Source organism: Opisthorchis viverrini, assembly GCF_000715545.1.
Source record: "Opisthorchis viverrini unplaced genomic scaffold opera_v5_77, whole genome shotgun sequence".
NCBI lineage: Eukaryota > Metazoa > Platyhelminthes > Trematoda > Opisthorchiida > Opisthorchiidae > Opisthorchis > Opisthorchis viverrini.
In genome coordinates, this window is record NW_008751733.1 from 305,625 (window position 1) to 325,056 (window position 19,432).

Sequence of the window (19,432 nt, forward strand, 5' to 3'; positions counted from 1 at the left end):
ATATATATATATATATATATATATATATATATATTACCGCCTCAGGTATAACAGTGCTGACAGTCACTCTAATCTTGGCCAAGCCATCAATGCTATTGATGATATCAACAAAAGTTTCACATGAATCTCTGGTTTATGATGATCTGATGGGCTATCAAAGGGTTTTTAACAACCATATGAGCAGTGTGTTACGCATAAACAGCAGCTATTGATAAAAATACCGGAAAGACCTATTTGGACCACGTGCAACTTCAGCTTCCAGGACGTTATTTGGGCAAATCTAGTAGTGAAAACAGGGCTGACTGTTGGCTCAGAAAATTCCTGTGAAGTTCCAAGTTGAGTCTATAATTTCCTAGGCTGAGGGAATTGTAGAAAAGTTTAATTATTCTCGCTTCCGCATGTAACCATCGCCAAACGTACCGAAGACCTACTTAGCTGAGAAGGCATCAGTATACTGAATAGCTCCCTCCAAGTGTCAACAGTACTTTCAGTTCTCCTACAGTTTGCAATCAAAATTTAAGTTTCATGGTGTTCAGGACTAAAAAACGATTCTGTGCAAAACATAAAATTACCCGGACTGTATCTGAGGGTGCGGTGTTTAGATCCCCGTTGCCGGATCCTCCACCAGATGTAGGTGGTGGCTGCTGTGACGAACCGAGATTCCCGTTTAACGGACCAGTTGAGAACGACCCAGATGAAGACGGTGCGGGAAAGTTCTGATTGGAATTGGAGCCACCGCTGGAGTTGTTGTTTCCGCCACCGCCGCGGTCCGATGGCACAGCTCGGCGACGACGAGCGTTGTGTTTTTTCAACAGCTGCTTATATCGCTCGGTCTTCTTCGATAAGTAATAATAATGAATGCACTCAGCTACAGTTTTCCCCTCCAAGTAGCTGGCAATGCTAGGGAAGTTTTTGGGAGTAGCCAAAAAGCGTTCTCGGAAGATCTGCTTCTCATCATCGGTCCATTTCGATAAATCATGCTCCTCTTGCAACTGAGCTCGACAGTCGGTGACCAGGCCAGATTGATAAATGAATCGATAGCGGCGTTGCCATGGGGCCAGTGGCATGGGTGGGTCAATAGCATATTCCTGAAAGTGGAAGGATGGGAATGTCAGTCGTTACTCAGACAAGGAAAGGAAAAGTCACGAGATGCTTGTCAAATATTCGGCTGTCTAGCCATGGTCAACGCAGGAAATTATATGTCTGAAAATTTAAAATAAAACAGAACACTCATTGAAAAGTTTGATTCAACTTCAGTATATGCGGAAAAACGAGTGGATTTCCTTAGAACGAAGCAGTGATATGATGTTTTCGCGGGATCTAATCAATATTCCTGATCACTTACCTTCATCTTATTCATCTCCTCCACCGGATCGTAAACAGGTGTTTGAGTTCCATCAACAAGCGTGCCATTTGAGGATTGACAGGACGATTCAACTAAGGGTGAAGAGAGAGCAGGAACAGAAGCCCTTTCAAACCAGAGACACGAAAGAGTAAGTCCCTACCATCGGAAATCGTCATTCCGGATAGAGTCGTGAAAACGCGTAGACGAATAATAAGTTGCAATTACGGAGAACAAAACTGATACTTTGAGAATTTTTCCAATTATAGTCGTTAAGAAAGCGACAGGTCCCCAGATATGGTCGAAGGCACATAAGATGACGTCTAGAAATATCACAGAAGACCTGCAGGAAGCAGTTGGCGGGAAAGAGATCACTAGGACATTTCCACAGCGAATCAATGAGGCCAGATAGGTGGGACTAGACTATAAATGACAATGCTCAAACACGACTCCGGCTGAAACAGTTGAGTCACTACGTGCGTCAAACATAATGTGAAACGGAAAAACGTAACTTTCAGCCAGTACACTACTCATGAGACTACTGAAAATATCCTTTTGCCTTTCCTGAGGCCCACCGGGTGGACATAGTCCCTGAGTTTCCATCAACAAAAATTGCACGCAATTGATGAAATCCACTCATTCCCAAATTCAGTCAGTATAAAGAAGCTATGCTTCAATATCTTGAATATCGTACAAACTGAAACACGAGGCGGACTTTGTGCAGCATATTAGGCTGAAGGATAATATAAGCAAGAGGTTCAGCTGAGGTTCATTTGGGTTTCCCATTGGTAAAAGAGTGTACTTCATCCAAGTGCCACCATGTTCATGAGCTTCTTGCAGGATCAACGAACACGAGCACCACTGAGAAAAGTTGGCCGAAAAACTAATGCCTAGCACTGACATTGCTTAATTGTGAGAAGCATGAAAACACATGTGGGAAAGGGCGAGAGACATGAGCGGAGGAATGTACGGAAAACAAAGAAGTGGAGAGAAGTTAAGAGAAAGCGTGACATCCCACTACCACTACTGCTAATACCACAACGGTTGTAATGGGGTCGACCTTCCTGTTGGTTCTAGTGTTTAGAAGAACGAACAACCCGAGAATAGATTGTGTCGATGTATCACCAAGTAAATGTGGTCCCATTTGGGCAACAAACAGCATTCCTCCAAAATGAGTCCTTCAAGAAGATGACCTTTTCCGACAAATCGTAGTACATATTTGAGATATAACAGTGTGGCATAGCAAAAGCGGTCAACAGAATTCCAGTGCTAAATCGAGCCGAAACATCTGGGTATAGTTTGATGATGAACTTCAGTGAGAGATCGACAGTAATGGATGTGATGTATGGAATATCGATAATGTCACGGCCTTGGATTAAATCAGGTATATATTCGCGATAATCGTTAGCGCACCACCGAGGTGTGTTTAGAAGCGTTTTGCTTGATTTGTCAGAAGATTGACTGCTCACTGTTATGATGAAAATTCAGTAGTTCACTGAACTAGTTTGAGAAGGAAATGCGCGCTTCTGTATTTTAGGTCAATGGTCTAAGCGTCAGATCTAAACGTCAGACCATCCATTTTAGGCCAAAACTTCCGCTTCCGAAAGCTGTGTAACGCGCCTAAATTGGGGAACGTATCTACTTATCAAGAGATGTACGGTTTATGACAAAATCTGTGCGTCTGATGTCGATTTGATAGACCCGGTGTTGAATGGTATACCTATGTTGAGTTCGTTGACAAGAGTATCAGGGATCGAAACTCGCATGCTCATACACACAGAATCAAGTATACACTATGCTCGCCCATATCATCCTCATTAACGATTAATGTTAAGGATTCCCTGCAGATGAGAAAGGGTGCTGGAGATACCATGTGTCGTCTAATGAGGCGCGGACTGGAGTGGGACAGGCATTATTAATCCCACTCACTCACGCTTCGGCTTACTCTAAAACCCTGACCGAGAGGAAAAGCCCACCTGTTACAATCAAGTGTAGAAAGCGTATACAAGGAACAGAAGAAGTCGACTTAGTAAACCCTTCCCCTGCAGATCCAGTTCATCATAACAGAATCTTCTAATACGAACCCTAAATTAGATACGAGAAAAGATTTAAAGGCTCTAATTCGCTCAAATAAGGAAAACCATACATGATCACTAATGAGGTATGAGAATTCTCTGTAGATATGGTTAGTTTATCCGGTGATGGTGGCTTCCTAAAGCCACCCCTCACAACAGTTCGTATTACCGTCAGCCTTGTGGCCACTGTCACCCAAACGATTTTAGACAAACCCGATGATCATGGCACCGTACAAGTAAGCAAATACGGTGCAAACCAATGTGGCTGGACTTACATCATGCATTCGCAAGGGCGTCACATGAATAGGCATGTGGATGAGTAGAGCGGTTTAATCTGGACGCTTGTCATCCAGAGATTTGGCCTGCTCATAAACCCAATATTGCTACCACAAAGATTACAGTGACAGCCTATGCAACAACGGATGCGTTGATTGTGGCGTTTCGCTGGTTTCTGAAGCGTGGCGATCACACTTAGCCCCGTGTTTGTTATATTCACTCATTCGATCACGTGATCAACTGGTTATATTCACATTATGTCCTCCACGTCATAGGATCGGAACTAACACTGCCACCGTGGTGACTGAAAAACTACTGGCGGTTTGGCTCATAAGCCATATCGAGGAGTCTCGCCAGGTCAGGTAAATGGGACTGAACAAGATTTCAGAACGTCGACGGTAGGTCTGAAAAATTAGGAAGCGGTGTCACTGACCACTGATTAATCTGGTAGTCAGTAATACAAATCGAAACCATTCAATTCGATATCCTGCCAGTGTATTGCATAACTGACTGGAGAAAGCGCCACATCTGAGGTATTACCAGTGTAAGGACGAAAGCCCTTCACTCCAGAGTTGTTTACTATCGAACACCAACTAAACAGTTACAAACTATTGGACAGGAATGTAAACGTCTCAGATGCAAATTGTTTTTGAAAACTGACCATTCTCAAGCGTCTACCTGAACTTTTGTAGATATTCATTGACTATCACGCAATTGTAAGCGAACGCTTACAAGTCCACAAGTCCCGTAATAAACCCTACCTTCCATTAGACCCGAGGCGGAGTTACGAGAAAACGACATACTACGCGCATGCCTCATCAGTAGTGTCCGCCACTACACCAGTTGCCAAAACCCGAACAGGGGCAGTGGAGAAGATAAGGGTGGGTTCGATCTAAGAACCTTCCTATCAGTAGCCTCCCACCACAAACAATGAGCTCGCTGGAGCCGGACTGAGCCATCTCACAACTTGTGGATACTTTTCTATATTACAAAACAGTCCACGGAGAGAGTTGCTCTCGGTTATCAAGTGCACAGTCCTCCAAAGCACGTGTATAGTGAACATCCAAATACCAAATAGTATGGTTTGAGTAGTTAAGTAAGAAGTTGGAGAGAACCTGCTGTCCCGGAATCCTCGTATAAGAACGTAATGGGTAATGCGTTTTGCTTGTAAATGAGGCTGATGAGATCAGTTTTATGTCGCATTACTCCTGTTACAGAGAAAAATCGACCGACTTATCTGTTTGGTTTGGGACAAGCAGTGAACACCTATTTCGCCAATTAACCACCATCGTCCCGAGCCCAACAGATTATTAATATCTTGGTAACTAAAAACACTACATCGTGGTTCGGCCTCAGTCTGGCTGTCCGGTGCTGATGAGTCTTTACAAAAGCGAAACAGCCATCCAATATTGCGTAGAATAACTACTGAAACAGTACACAAGGACATAGGCCACATTTTTTTTAAAAAAAAACGAGGTCACTGAGTTGCTCAACTGGTTCCCTATCAATGATTGACGTGCTTCCTTATTGCTCAAACGAGCGCGCATTCAGTCGAATGGGTAGTCACGGAGCGCGCACGCAGATTGAGGGAATACCAATTGTTTTCAAAAATCCCATGCACGTTCCTTAATGCGTTAAAAATAAAAACCGCTCAGCTGTAACAACCTTTGGGTGATTAGCTGCCATACCACCAGAAGGAAGCACGAGGGTATCAGGATACCCATGCCTAGACCGGATCAGCCGGGATGCTGAGAATCAGGGACCTTCCAATCAGTAAGTTCGCATATCACCTTTAGCACGTTGAAGTGCACCGGTTTGAAAGCTGGTTAATCAACATTCAGGCATATATGTCAAACTGGTCGCCGCGTATATGCGTCATCATACAAGTAATGTCTACCATGCCATGTACGCGTCAGTGTCTGCACGCACGCTAACATGCATATGCCTACGGTCAGGTCGGTGTTTTCATAATTGGACAGATAAACAGGGGCACAAGAAGTCAAACTATTCGCCAGGAACCACGAGAACGACAAGAGCATACGAAGCCAAAGATTGCGTATGCAGTTACTGCTATGAAAGACGTGGATGGGTTATGAGTAAGAAACAGCATATGGGGATGGTCTAATGCTGAGCTGGGCAATTTGATTGCAAACGTTTCATCGCCAGTCGAGATGACATCATCAGTACGTTGTCAGGGTACGTAAACATGGGTCGGTGGTTGTGCGTTGAGTGGTGCTGTGTGGGTTAAGATACGTGCTGCTAGCCTGGGATGACCTTCGAACACGGCTAACTGTTCGGTCGGGCGGCTCCATCTGTTCCTTCATTACTCTGGGTTCTGATTGATCGATGACCATGTGGCTTTTGAGCTTGGCCTCCCCAGCTCTCGTACTCTGATCGTGCTGGAGCAACCGCTGTCCTTGACCCTTCTGGGTTCCAGCTTGCGACCTTTGTTGATCCGACTCCAAGGTTTTTTTAGTTTTTTGGTTTGCTAATTCGATATTCAGCTCTCCTTGAGTGTTTCGGCTGATATTTTGGTTGTTTGCACACAGCGGTGCGTAAGTTGGATATAGTTCAATGAATCGGGTGATCGAATCCACCGTACCATGCTTCCAGTAATTCCCTTACAAGTCTTGTGTATCCGTCTGTCAATTTTGGCATATTCCAGATTGAATTTGTGACCTTCTCGGTCTTCATGTATGCACTTCAAGGATAGGGAATCATGTCTTTAGACGGTAGCGTTGTGCTCCTTTATTCATGTGCATAATTTCCTCCCAGTTTGTCCCAGGTAGAACTTGCTGCAGTTAGTTTGGTATGTCCCAATGTTCTTCGTGGCTCCGTCTTGGTTGTTCTTCGATCCCGTGACCAGTTTCTTTAAAGTGGCGTTCGGTTTGTGGGCTATGAGGATTCCTTCTTGAGCTAGTAATCTGGCTATAGTGGCAGAAAACTGAATATCGAAAAGCAAACGGTTGCAAAGTAGTTGGAAAAGCTGGTGTAACAAAATGAAGGAAAGCCATCAGCGGAGAGCAAAATGTAGCGGAGACATGAAAAACATACAAGGTGATACTGAGGTTTATGGACGGATGGTAGTCTACTGACAGTTATCATACCAAAAGCTGCCTACCGCAGATGAGCAAGTAACAGCCACATGGACTTACGATCCTCCGTGACAACAGGACGAACGCCATCATTGAGATTCAGTTCCCGGTCTTCGCGATTCTTTTTCACTTCTGGATGCATCTTTTCAAAAATATCGCGGTACCGCAGCTCTCGGTGACGCTGTTTGGTACTATTCAATAACTTTTCCATCTTCTTCGTGAATATCTAATATGAAAAAAGGAGATGAACAAAAATAATAGAATGTTCCTTTAAAACATTGCAAATAAGGAGGTGAGCCCAGCACTGTATGGGCTGGACGGGGAACTTTGATACCCACCAGGAAGTGAAATAGCTAAAAAGATCACCACGACCGTCTCGTTGCATTGAAGAATCAGATAGGTCACATGTGGGCCTAACCTGTCAGAACATAAAGTAGGAAATTATTTGGTGGATTTCGATAATAACACAAGTACACATAACATGGCCGGAGGATTCTCATTAGAGAATTGAATTGATGCCCGCCATAGCATCTAGCATTAGAAGCTAACTAATGGGGTTGATGGTTTTCAGCTGTTAATCCACTGGAAAAGGGATTGACGCATCAACTTGAAATTCAGGCACACAAATGTGACATGAGGCAGCGTCTTGGTTGCTCACGTGGTAGAGCATCTGCGCGACAAGCTGAAGGTCGATTGTCCTATTAGAACACTGAACGTTGATCTTCCCGCTCATAGTAGCAGTACCAGAGTCGCTCCTTTACGCAAGCCTTCTCGGAGCACTACATTATAGTCCAGAATGCAATGAGTCTACCTAATTCGAACCGGCATACACCCGATGATGGAGCCCATGAGCCGTGAGAAAAATCGACCGACTTATCTGTTTGGTTTGGGACAAGCAGTGAACACCTATTTCGCCAATTAACCACCATCGTCCCGAGCCCAACAGATTATTAATATCTTGGTAACTAAAAACACTACATCGTGGTTCGGCCTCAGTCTGGCTGTCCGGTGCTGATGAGTCTTTACAAAAGCGAAACAGCCATCCAATATTGCGTAGAATAACTACTGAAACAGTACACAAGGACATAGGCCACATTTTTTTTAAAAAAAAACGAGGTCACTGAGTTGCTCAACTGGTTCCCTATCAATGATTGACGTGCTTCCTTATTGCTCAAACGAGCGCGCATTCAGTCGAATGGGTAGTCACGGAGCGCGCACGCAGATTGAGGGAATACCAATTGTTTTCAAAAATCCCATGCACGTTCCTTAATGCGTTAAAAATAAAAACCGCTCAGCTGTAACAACCTTTGGGTGATTAGCTGCCATACCACCAGAAGGAAGCACGAGGGTATCAGGATACCCATGCCTAGACCGGATCAGCCGGGATGCTGAGAATCAGGGACCTTCCAATCAGTAAGTTCGCATATCACCTTTAGCACGTTGAAGTGCACCGGTTTGAAAGCTGGTTAATCAACATTCAGGCATATATGTCAAACTGGTCGCCGCGTATATGCGTCATCATACAAGTAATGTCTACCATGCCATGTACGCGTCAGTGTCTGCACGCACGCTAACATGCATATGCCTACGGTCAGGTCGGTGTTTTCATAATTGGACAGATAAACAGGGGCACAAGAAGTCAAACTATTCGCCAGGAACCACGAGAACGACAAGAGCATACGAAGCCAAAGATTGCGTATGCAGTTACTGCTATGAAAGACGTGGATGGGTTATGAGTAAGAAACAGCATATGGGGATGGTCTAATGCTGAGCTGGGCAATTTGATTGCAAACGTTTCATCGCCAGTCGAGATGACATCATCAGTACGTTGTCAGGGTACGTAAACATGGGTCGGTGGTTGTGCGTTGAGTGGTGCTGTGTGGGTTAAGATACGTGCTGCTAGCCTGGGATGACCTTCGAACACGGCTAACTGTTCGGTCGGGCGGCTCCATCTGTTCCTTCATTACTCTGGGTTCTGATTGATCGATGACCATGTGGCTTTTGAGCTTGGCCTCCCCAGCTCTCGTACTCTGATCGTGCTGGAGCAACCGCTGTCCTTGACCCTTCTGGGTTCCAGCTTGCGACCTTTGTTGATCCGACTCCAAGGTTTTTTTAGTTTTTTGGTTTGCTAATTCGATATTCAGCTCTCCTTGAGTGTTTCGGCTGATATTTTGGTTGTTTGCACACAGCGGTGCGTAAGTTGGATATAGTTCAATGAATCGGGTGATCGAATCCACCGTACCATGCTTCCAGTAATTCCCTTACAAGTCTTGTGTATCCGTCTGTCAATTTTGGCATATTCCAGATTGAATTTGTGACCTTCTCGGTCTTCATGTATGCACTTCAAGGATAGGGAATCATGTCTTTAGACGGTAGCGTTGTGCTCCTTTATTCATGTGCATAATTTCCTCCCAGTTTGTCCCAGGTAGAACTTGCTGCAGTTAGTTTGGTATGTCCCAATGTTCTTCGTGGCTCCGTCTTGGTTGTTCTTCGATCCCGTGACCAGTTTCTTTAAAGTGGCGTTCGGTTTGTGGGCTATGAGGATTCCTTCTTGAGCTAGTAATCTGGCTATAGTGGCAGAAAACTGAATATCGAAAAGCAAACGGTTGCAAAGTAGTTGGAAAAGCTGGTGTAACAAAATGAAGGAAAGCCATCAGCGGAGAGCAAAATGTAGCGGAGACATGAAAAACATACAAGGTGATACTGAGGTTTATGGACGGATGGTAGTCTACTGACAGTTATCATACCAAAAGCTGCCTACCGCAGATGAGCAAGTAACAGCCACATGGACTTACGATCCTCCGTGACAACAGGACGAACGCCATCATTGAGATTCAGTTCCCGGTCTTCGCGATTCTTTTTCACTTCTGGATGCATCTTTTCAAAAATATCGCGGTACCGCAGCTCTCGGTGACGCTGTTTGGTACTATTCAATAACTTTTCCATCTTCTTCGTGAATATCTAATATGAAAAAAGGAGATGAACAAAAATAATAGAATGTTCCTTTAAAACATTGCAAATAAGGAGGTGAGCCCAGCACTGTATGGGCTGGACGGGGAACTTTGATACCCACCAGGAAGTGAAATAGCTAAAAAGATCACCACGACCGTCTCGTTGCATTGAAGAATCAGATAGGTCACATGTGGGCCTAACCTGTCAGAACATAAAGTAGGAAATTATTTGGTGGATTTCGATAATAACACAAGTACACATAACATGGCCGGAGGATTCTCATTAGAGAATTGAATTGATGCCCGCCATAGCATCTAGCATTAGAAGCTAACTAATGGGGTTGATGGTTTTCAGCTGTTAATCCACTGGAAAAGGGATTGACGCATCAACTTGAAATTCAGGCACACAAATGTGACATGAGGCAGCGTCTTGGTTGCTCACGTGGTAGAGCATCTGCGCGACAAGCTGAAGGTCGATTGTCCTATTAGAACACTGAACGTTGATCTTCCCGCTCATAGTAGCAGTACCAGAGTCGCTCCTTTACGCAAGCCTTCTCGGAGCACTACATTATAGTCCAGAATGCAATGAGTCTACCTAATTCGAACCGGCATACACCCGATGATGGAGCCCATGTACAATGCAATGCTCTTAGCTGCAAAACCTTTACAAGTGGAGTAAAACTTTTTGCGCCAAAATGTTGGGTTTTGTTGCGTATATGCTCAAACCAAGAACCATTCTGGTCTACGTCCATATTTTCGCAGGTCACCAAATTTGATTGTTCACTGGAGCAATCATACCTCTGGCGGAAAAGTCTGGTGGAATAATTCCCCAGCGTCGCTGATACCCCGGGATGCTTAAATGGGGCTCAGAATTTTGAACTGGTACTCAACACAGTTGCTCGATTACTTTAGTCCATCAAGGACACGTCATAGCCTTCGAAAATTCCATTCCATTGTGCGAATACTGAGCGGCTCCGATGATTCGGGCGTGACGCACCAATTTGGACGTAAAGATTTAGCACCATTCGTTCGCCAAATAGTAAAAGAACAACGACGTTCTGGTCAATAGGTCTGAAGACTAGATGACACCAAATTTCTGAGAACTTTTAGAAGCCACGTACCGGGGGGAACCAGCGAGGTCAGTTCGCCAGCAATGAAACTGACCGACACAAAGGCTAAGTCACACACCACAATAACTACCAAAACGGGACCCACCGAAGAGAAGCCACTACCCTAGAGATCTCGCAAGTAAATCATCCCACATAATAGCCAGTGCATGAAGCCCCGCCAAAAGCGGACTGTCCTAGGGGAGGGAGATCAAACACCCATTTATCTCTTTAGTCCCTGTTGAGGAATTCACCTTCGCCCCCCCCCCCCCCATGAAATTTTGAATAAAGCATTTTTGGCTTGGTAACCCGAAAGGTCGTTGAGCGTCTTGGAGACGGTGAAGAGACTGCAGTAAAAGTACGGTAAAGTCTTATAATTAACTGGATTTGCAACTACTGAATAACCGAGCGTTAGATAAGATGAGTCTGCTGTTTTCGTGCACGCGACACAGTCATGTCACATGACCCACTTCACTCAAGGCATTACTGCAATAAGTGGCAAGTGTGTCAGAGTGTAGGCCAGAGGGTATGTAGGCGATAACCTGAAGACTGGTTACGTATCCCGATGGATTAAAAAAATAATGAAGCTTTCTAAGTGAAGAAACCTTAAAGGTCTCACGTTGAAAGGCAGAAAAACGCTTTGCAAGAGTCCGCGGCTGAAAAACACTGGATGAACAAACACGGTGTAGTTACCTTAGAAAACTTACCACTGAATGATGTGCATACTGTTGCGCCAGATACTTGACACGAGCTTCTTCGGCTTTTTTCCGGCGACGCAAATAGTTGACCAACTTTAAACGGAATCGCTGCCGAAAATCTGTTCGAATCGCACACAAGTACGGTAAATCTGACGGCTGACGATACAAGGGTAGCGCATAGGGGTGGGCTTTCACGTGTGGACCGCACAGACGCGTGAAGATGAGGTGATGTTGTCGGGTTCGTTTACGATTCTCCGCGATGAATGCCTTAAAACAGATGCACGAAAGGTGGTATTCCACAGTTTAGTAAATAGGATACAGTTAACCCATAGACCAAACAAATTAATAAGAACGGCGGGCAATCAGGGTGTATTTTTATATGACAAAAACAAGCGACGCAGGGTTTTGAAAACTAGGACAGTTAGTGAGTCGCTATTCAGGCTGTTGGGCAGACCAACCACGCAGCCCAAGCGTTAATAAGTCCACCTGTTAAGATGTGACAACCCAAGTGGAACGGTGGTAACATATCCACCTGGCCGTGTAGATGTTTAGCCATGGAGGTGCACTGCTAATGGGCCCTGACAAGAGGCCCAAAGATCATTTCTTAAAGGACCACCATTCTTTCTAAAAGATTTTTAGACCTGAAAGAATGGAGATCTGAGGACTATGCTATCCACATGCCCGATGTCGATGAGCAAGTCACCCGGGAGGAGTTCTACTTTCCTGGAATTGGAGTCACTGAATTTCCTTTCCACTGTATAGTCAACTATTAAAATGTCTTCCATTAGAACCTTCAGAACATACCATGCAACCAAGCTTTTCCCATAACTATAAAATTATCCGGTCAATTAACTAGAAACCTAAAGTACTTTTATTGGATTGCAAATCCGGCTGCCACAACTATTTGAAAACCTTCGTGCATGTATAGTTGTTCGGCTGTCATTGTGATCCAGCTGGCCGGTCAAGTTTGACAGCACTGTGCAATGACACACAAACTCATATGCACAAACATGCAATTTGCGAACAATCAATGGTGTTCCGAAAGTGACCATAATATGAACATGAGCTTTGATAACATTACGGGGCATCGTCGTACAGCTTCCGGCTATTCACCGCGAGAACTGCCACCATGACATTCATTATCCGGTCAATTAACTAGAAACCTAAAGTACTTTTATTGGATTGCAAATCCGGCTGCCACAACTATTTGAAAACCTTCGTGCATGTATAGTTGTTCGGCTGTCATTGTGATCCAGCTGGCCGGTCAAGTTTGACAGCACTGTGCAATGACACACAAACTCATATGCACAAACATGCAATTTGCGAACAATCAATGGTGTTCCGAAAGTGACCATAATATGAACATGAGCTTTGATAACATTACGGGGCATCGTCGTACAGCTTCCGGCTATTCACCGCGAGAACTGCCACCATGACATTCATTGGGGGGGGTGTGTGTGTGTGTGTGTGTGTGTGCAGGGAGAGGACATCAGAATACGGAAAGACAGTCCATACTTAAGGACACACTCAATCCAAATGGATTGCGCTACGAACCGCACAAGGCTAGGATTTGAAAGCAGCGAGTGTCCAGGCTTCAGCTAAAAAGAATGCACTAATCCAACTTATATGTGGGTGCTGATCACCCGCACTCTGTTAAGCATTTTATGGCAGTCAGTCCCGTAACTCCGAAGTAGGAAAACAAACCATGCTAAAATGTGCGAGAATCAACTACTAGTGACTGTTGCAATCGACAGCACTGTCAGTGTATGTGAAATAGTCTAAGGATCTAACTGAAATGATCCTTTTCACACCGATAACCCCGAAAAAATCGAACATCATCATAAATCAAGGGAAACTGCGGAAAATGTCCTGAAAAACTACTTTACACAAAAATCCCGTATGAAACGTGCTTCCCATTTACCATTAGCTTCATCTGTATTAGCAGCCCAGAAGAATTTCAACTGAGTGTTGAACCATATGTACAGGGAGAAAAAAAGCTACAATGAAGGAACCGAAGTCATCATGGACAGTAAAACTGCCCTTCCGAGCGATTTCGTGCAAAAAGGGTTACTTTAGTTAACAATACAGGATGTCGACCGATAACAAAGATCGAGCTGAACAGCGGCCAAGAATATCAGCACATATCCTTCCTTTGACAAGTCAGAGTGAGCCTCAAAGCTTCAAACATAACGACATTCAAACAGCTGTCAGGTATTTTGTTGAGTACTCCTTGTTCTTCGGCCTTTCGCCTTTCCTTGGTCAAACGTCGCTGCAGCCGAAGAGCAATGCCTATAGAGTAGCAATCCAATCGGATCTTGTACTCACATCACTCTAGTTTGAACAGCCGTGCCTCCTTAGTGAAATGATCGACCCGGTTAGTCCAAATCATAGCGTGGAAGCATTGGACTCAAGTTCCGCCCCTGTTGATAACCCCTGAAAACGAACATGACCTTCTACTACCGGTTTATATGAAAACCCAAAGTTAAGTTACCTGTCTTATCTACTGAGTTAATAGACATAAAATCGAATAAAACTAATGCAACAAAAAAGATAAATGCTCAACTCGCCTGTATTGGATTCTCATATGCACGCTCCAAGTCGGTCGTCAAATCAACTGTGGGGGCCAGATCTGATTTGGGAGATTGTTGACCCTCTAAGCCAAGGGTCTTTGATTCCACTGACTTGGTGGAGGAACCAGTCGAAGCCAATCGACTGGTCAATCTGGCCTCACGTTCATCTAGTAGGCGCTGATGCGCCCGTTGTTTATTCAGATCGGCCTCAACGTTCATCAACTGACGACTGAGTTCTTCGCGTTCGCGATGAATTTTGGCATCCTGGGCATCGGAAAGACGAGATTCCTCCGGAGCGGGAGAAATAGCTTCCACTTGAGGATGATAAGCCGGTTCCTTGGTTTGCTGTCGTAACACGCCACTCCCCTGAGGTAAGAGGTGATGAGGGGTTGAACCGCTTTGCGGTACATTGTGAGGAGGACTGTGGAAACTGTGTGGGGCAGGATGACCTGCTAAATAGTGGTGAGGATGATTCAAGTGTCCAGACGGCAGACGAGAAGCCATTGGAAGCAGACTGGCTGAGTGACCTGGTTTAGTTGATAAATGGGCAGATGACGGATGGCTGCCGGATTGGTGCGACCCACTGGGCGTAGCATTATGAGCCAGTGTAGTTGCTGTGATATGGGGATACGTGTTTCTAGCATGATTCATTGAATTTAAAAGTGACCCTGTCAGGAGAGGGTTCGAATAAGCTACGGAGGGTGGTAGCAAGTGCTGTTGATCTTGTTGTAATGCAGCCGCCGCAGCTGCGGCTGCAGTGTTACCACTGGTGGTGCTTGGAGTTCGTTGGTGCTGTCCGGTATAATGGGTATTCGGAAAAACGCCGAGATTATTTGGAGAGGGTGCAGTGGCAGCTGAACTCCCGGATATGGCAGCTGTAAACAGCGGTGAAAAAGCAGCAGCAACCGCCGCTGCCTCACTGGCTGAGCCATAAAGAGCAGGGTTAAGGAATCCAGCAGCCGCCGCAGGATTCAGATTGGCCATTGCCTTGGTAGCTGCAACAGTATTCATAAAGGCCTCCATTCCACTAGCAATGGTGGAGGTTGCAACGTGCGTCGTAGCGGGCAGCGAAGAGAGGCCGTGCTGTGAGAGTGAGTGCTGCTGTTGTTGCGGTGACGATGGTAGGTTACTAGCGACTCGCGATCGTTTGCTAGAATGGGAACTGGGAGGAGCTAGTTGGGAACGACGACCCTATAGGAAGCAGAGAACATCATACATAATTATAAGTGAGGCGGGACAATCTAAATCACTTATTTATATTTAAGACAGCTAGATTACCGATGAGGCGGAAAAGACAAAAAGCACAACGAACCTGATACCCAACTGCCACCGGGCCCGGTGAAGAGGATGCAGTTGCACCTGACTGGCTATGATGTGCAGGTTGGGTACGACATCCAGACAAAGAGTTCTGACCACCAATAGTTGTGGCAGCATTCTGATCCAGGTGGCTGTGGTGCGGCGGATTATGGTGTCCGGAGTGATGTAAGTGTGAGAAACTGGGCTGACCAGTTAGGGAGTTACGCTGCAGTTGGGCAGGCTGTGAAGCTGACGGTGGACGGCCTACAGTAAAACACAAAAGATGGCAAGGGAACATGAAAAGAGACAGAAGAGTGGTAGTGAAGGGTAACACACGGAAAGAAAAAGCATTCCAGCCAATATTGGATAAGCATTGGAAACGCAGTAGAGCCAGTCGCTTCAACTGTCCATTTGGAAAAGATGTTGAAAATTCTAAAATTAATTGCCTTTAGCATTCAGTTGCGCATAAATGGATGCAATTTTCATACGAGTAAGATATAACCGACTCAGGTAAACGAGATTGGGAAAGCGAAATTGAGGGACTGAATGAAGTGTAGAATCTTCCTTCTACTTCTTACGACGATGTACGTTCAAGGATGAACATCTATCGGAAAGATGAACCAAAATGCTGATACACTCAAGATCTGAAACGAACTGGAGCGAGTTGTACCCATTCTGATCCATTCAGATCGAGGGCCGAAATACGTTAAGCACCCATTCAATAATGGTCAATTATTACATCCATAAATTCACGGAAATAGAAATATTGTTGGATGCCTGCAATTCTACGTCATGGACCTAATTCACAAAGAATAGAGTAGAAGTCATCAAAGAGTGCTAGACAAGTTGGCGCTGCAGAAGATAAAAAGTGTGGAGTTCCAGAAACTGACCTCCGATTGTGTTCAGACCGGATTGAGGACCGTGACCAGACTGGAACGGAGCTTGGCCGCTCGATGGGCGCTTCTGATGGTGGCTATGTGAGGTAGACAACGGGTTTGCTTGGACTATATGTGAAGGAAGAGAACGGCTAGAATGAGAACTCCCACCAACGTTTCCGGCTCCAGAACCAGTGGAACTCAAAGACGCTGTTGAAGAGGGTGGAGGTTTGATGCCGGATGCAGATACCAACGTCTGCGCAAACGGGATACTAGGGGCGTGCGGATTCCCTGCAGTACCAGAAGAGCGTTGCAGCTGCTGTTGTTGCTGCTGACAAGCAGCGACGAGAGCGTTTAACTGTGCCGCAGTAAACTGGCCACTCAAATGAGCTGTGGCCAACAGTTCGTTTGAGAGCGCACCTGAGGTGAAAAACAACAGTTAGTTGTTAGGAATGGCTATTTAGGAACACTCCCCAGATGGTTACAAAAGTCAAGTGGTGGTCTGAGGGGTAGTGCGCCAATGCAACGGAATTGATTGAATAACCCAAACTGGCCGAAGTAAATCAACCCTTCTCGAAAACCCGAAACACTGCCGTCATATCACAAGGAGAAATGTAATCATCACTATGACTGACACCAATGTACCAGTAGCAAATAATTAGAAACAAGGTTATAGGATCTTCACGCCTTCCTGACTAGGTGCCACGTGATCGCGCTTGCAAGTGGTTGGAAACGTGCTTCGATACGATGCATAGATGTTTGTTTTAGCGCTGTTCAAAGGTGTAGGTGGTTCACCCTTGATCGTTTTCCTTAAAGAGATAGGGCTTCTTCTCACTGCTCTCTCAACCCAGGCCTTCCCTCATGATTGCGTGGCAGTTAAGCACCAATACTTATCACTGGCTTATTACAGCCAGTGATGGCTACAATGATGATGAAGATCCAAACAGACTCCTACACCCCTCTGGAGACACCGACAGTCAAACACTGACAGCCTTCATAAATCTGTACACAAAATCCCCGTCTTCGAGCCTCAAAATTGCATGGGTCGGATATAACAGTAGGTCTCAACGGACGCGTGTATCAGACCAGTGAGAGCTGCATCGTTGTACGGCTGCCGGACTTGATAACTTCGAATGGAGGATCTGGGATATTTTCACCTTTTCGGACAATGGCTAGAATTGGTTGCAATTAGCGTTCTCAACGTGAGGATCAGGAAACGGGTCTCTGCTGAAGCAAAAGGTACTTCACTCAAGGACTGCATCGAGCACTGTATCTTGATCATGTTCCGCGCATACCAAGTTGCCATCTATCTGAAAGTGCGTTATTCTTCATGCCTGATTCGGGGTAGCGTAAAACTAGAAGGAAATGAAAGATCCTACAAAAAGTTCGGATGCTGTTGTTCATATTCACCTTCCAAGTTGAGGCCGAGGCGACCTTCTGCGCGAGTGCTTAGTGAGCATGAGAAATAGGGCGTCTACCCGACGCCAGTAGCATTTGATGCTCTCGGTTTTTACCCATGCTGTATGACTGAATGTTGAGGATGTAGACACTCTGGATGTTTGTGATAGGCTACACCTAGGTCCCCTTCAATGTCCTTCTTCCCATGTTTGCGTTGTAGGGCTATGTTCAGAGAGATCAACACATATGTATGATAATAAAGCACTGGTGTTCTTCTCTGGTGCTTCTGTGAGTGATGATGATGGTGAGGCAAAGTAACGCAGATCAGCCTCCAGTACCACTGCTCATACTACTGAAAGGAGCAAAACCCTACTCTTCGAAGTCGCTAATTGGGAAACCCCACCTAAGCAGTTACAAGCTATTGAACAGGGAAGTATACGTCTCAAATGCACCTAGTTTTTAAAAACTGGATAATCTCACGCGTAAACGAACACTGCAAATCAATTCCGCAAGTTCCTTAATAAGCTTCATCTTTCATCAGATGCGGTACGGGGCTGCGACACGACCACTGACTACTCACATGCCTCATCAGTAGTATACGCCGTGACACTACGAGGGCTCGTTACGTCTCATCTGACAGCTCTCCTCAGGTGTTTCTGTCATGGCTATATCTGGAGGTCCAGTCATCTACAACCCGATGGATTACCAACAAACCTGAGTTATCCAGGGGGTTCCCCTGTTGTGAAGGGAACCATGGGAAGTCAGGGAGTCAAATTTTTCGGCGTTGGAATCTTTTACTCATGCAAAAGTATGTTTTGATTAACTTCCCGTCAAGGCAAGGTCTTCGTTATGATAATCGTTTCGTAATAATAGTGCCTCCAGAACTCTGCTTGACCTGCATAAGTGCTAGCACCCCTGGTTAATTATTTGACAAAGTCCAAACTGAGGGTATGAAACATCCTCAACCAACAAAAGTTTCTAAAAGTATGGATGATGGAGCTAGATCTCTCTTATCCAGGTATATTTTATATTTTTTCCCTGTGGTTTAACACTCACAAAGTCGAGTACAGTCGTTCACTTGCGCTTCAAAACGTTTCAGTGGCAAGCTGCACATTGTGCAGATAAGCACATTTGCCAATTAATCTGGTCTTAACAGAAGACCCAGCCGAATCTCGGTCGGATCTCTAGTTTCTGGTATCTTGCAATCGACTACACCGCATAAAGGTCGCACCACGTTCTAGTCTGAACGACATTTAAGCTATCGGAGTACCTTCCGTGATATGGTGAGACTGTCCACGAGCTTTCACAAACCTTGTTATTGGTGTCATATAAAAAAATTCTCTTGAAGAATACCATCAACGAGATTCAAATGTGATGAACATCGGATTAATTTGCGACTGACTATGTATCTGCATGTGTTCTTAGTTTTGGCAACGCCAGTTTTGGACGGTGTAATCATGGCCTTCAAGATTTTCCTAGGCTGTCAGGGGCCAAAGTTAATAACCCAGAAGTGAAGCGCAGTGGGATGGATGGCGACTCGGGGAAAGTCATTTGCAAGGGATACATTAGTGAATTCGAATTCCAGTTTGGCTATTCGGATCAAGTGGTTGCAGTTTGAATACGAAGACAGACTAGAGGAAGCAAGAGGCTCTTATGCGTCCAATGCAGATAAGGACACACATTGTAGTCTTCCATCAGCAAGGAGCCTCCAGTATTTTGTCACTAGTATGTTCCACTGTCAATGCGAAAG

The 19,432-nt window shown here is 45.1% G+C and overlaps 1 protein-coding gene across 1 annotated transcript in view; it reads right to left on the bottom strand.

Moving 5' to 3' along the window:
- T265_04571 (hypothetical protein) overlaps positions 1-19,432 on the bottom strand; it is a gene marked incomplete at both ends in the record, with an annotated part of 74,261 nt that overhangs the window by 41,306 nt on the left and 13,523 nt on the right. The window contains 9 exons of the mRNA XM_009169346.1: positions 573-1,088; positions 1,346-1,469; positions 6,815-7,014; positions 8,720-8,873; positions 9,550-9,749; positions 11,553-11,692; positions 14,107-15,304; positions 15,426-15,673; positions 16,300-16,704. Coding sequence (XP_009167610.1) covers positions 573-1,088; positions 1,346-1,469; positions 6,815-7,014; positions 8,720-8,873; positions 9,550-9,749; positions 11,553-11,692; positions 14,107-15,304; positions 15,426-15,673; positions 16,300-16,704 — 3,185 coding nt within the window. The remainder of the gene's footprint in view (positions 1-572; positions 1,089-1,345; positions 1,470-6,814; positions 7,015-8,719; positions 8,874-9,549; positions 9,750-11,552; positions 11,693-14,106; positions 15,305-15,425; positions 15,674-16,299; positions 16,705-19,432) is intronic.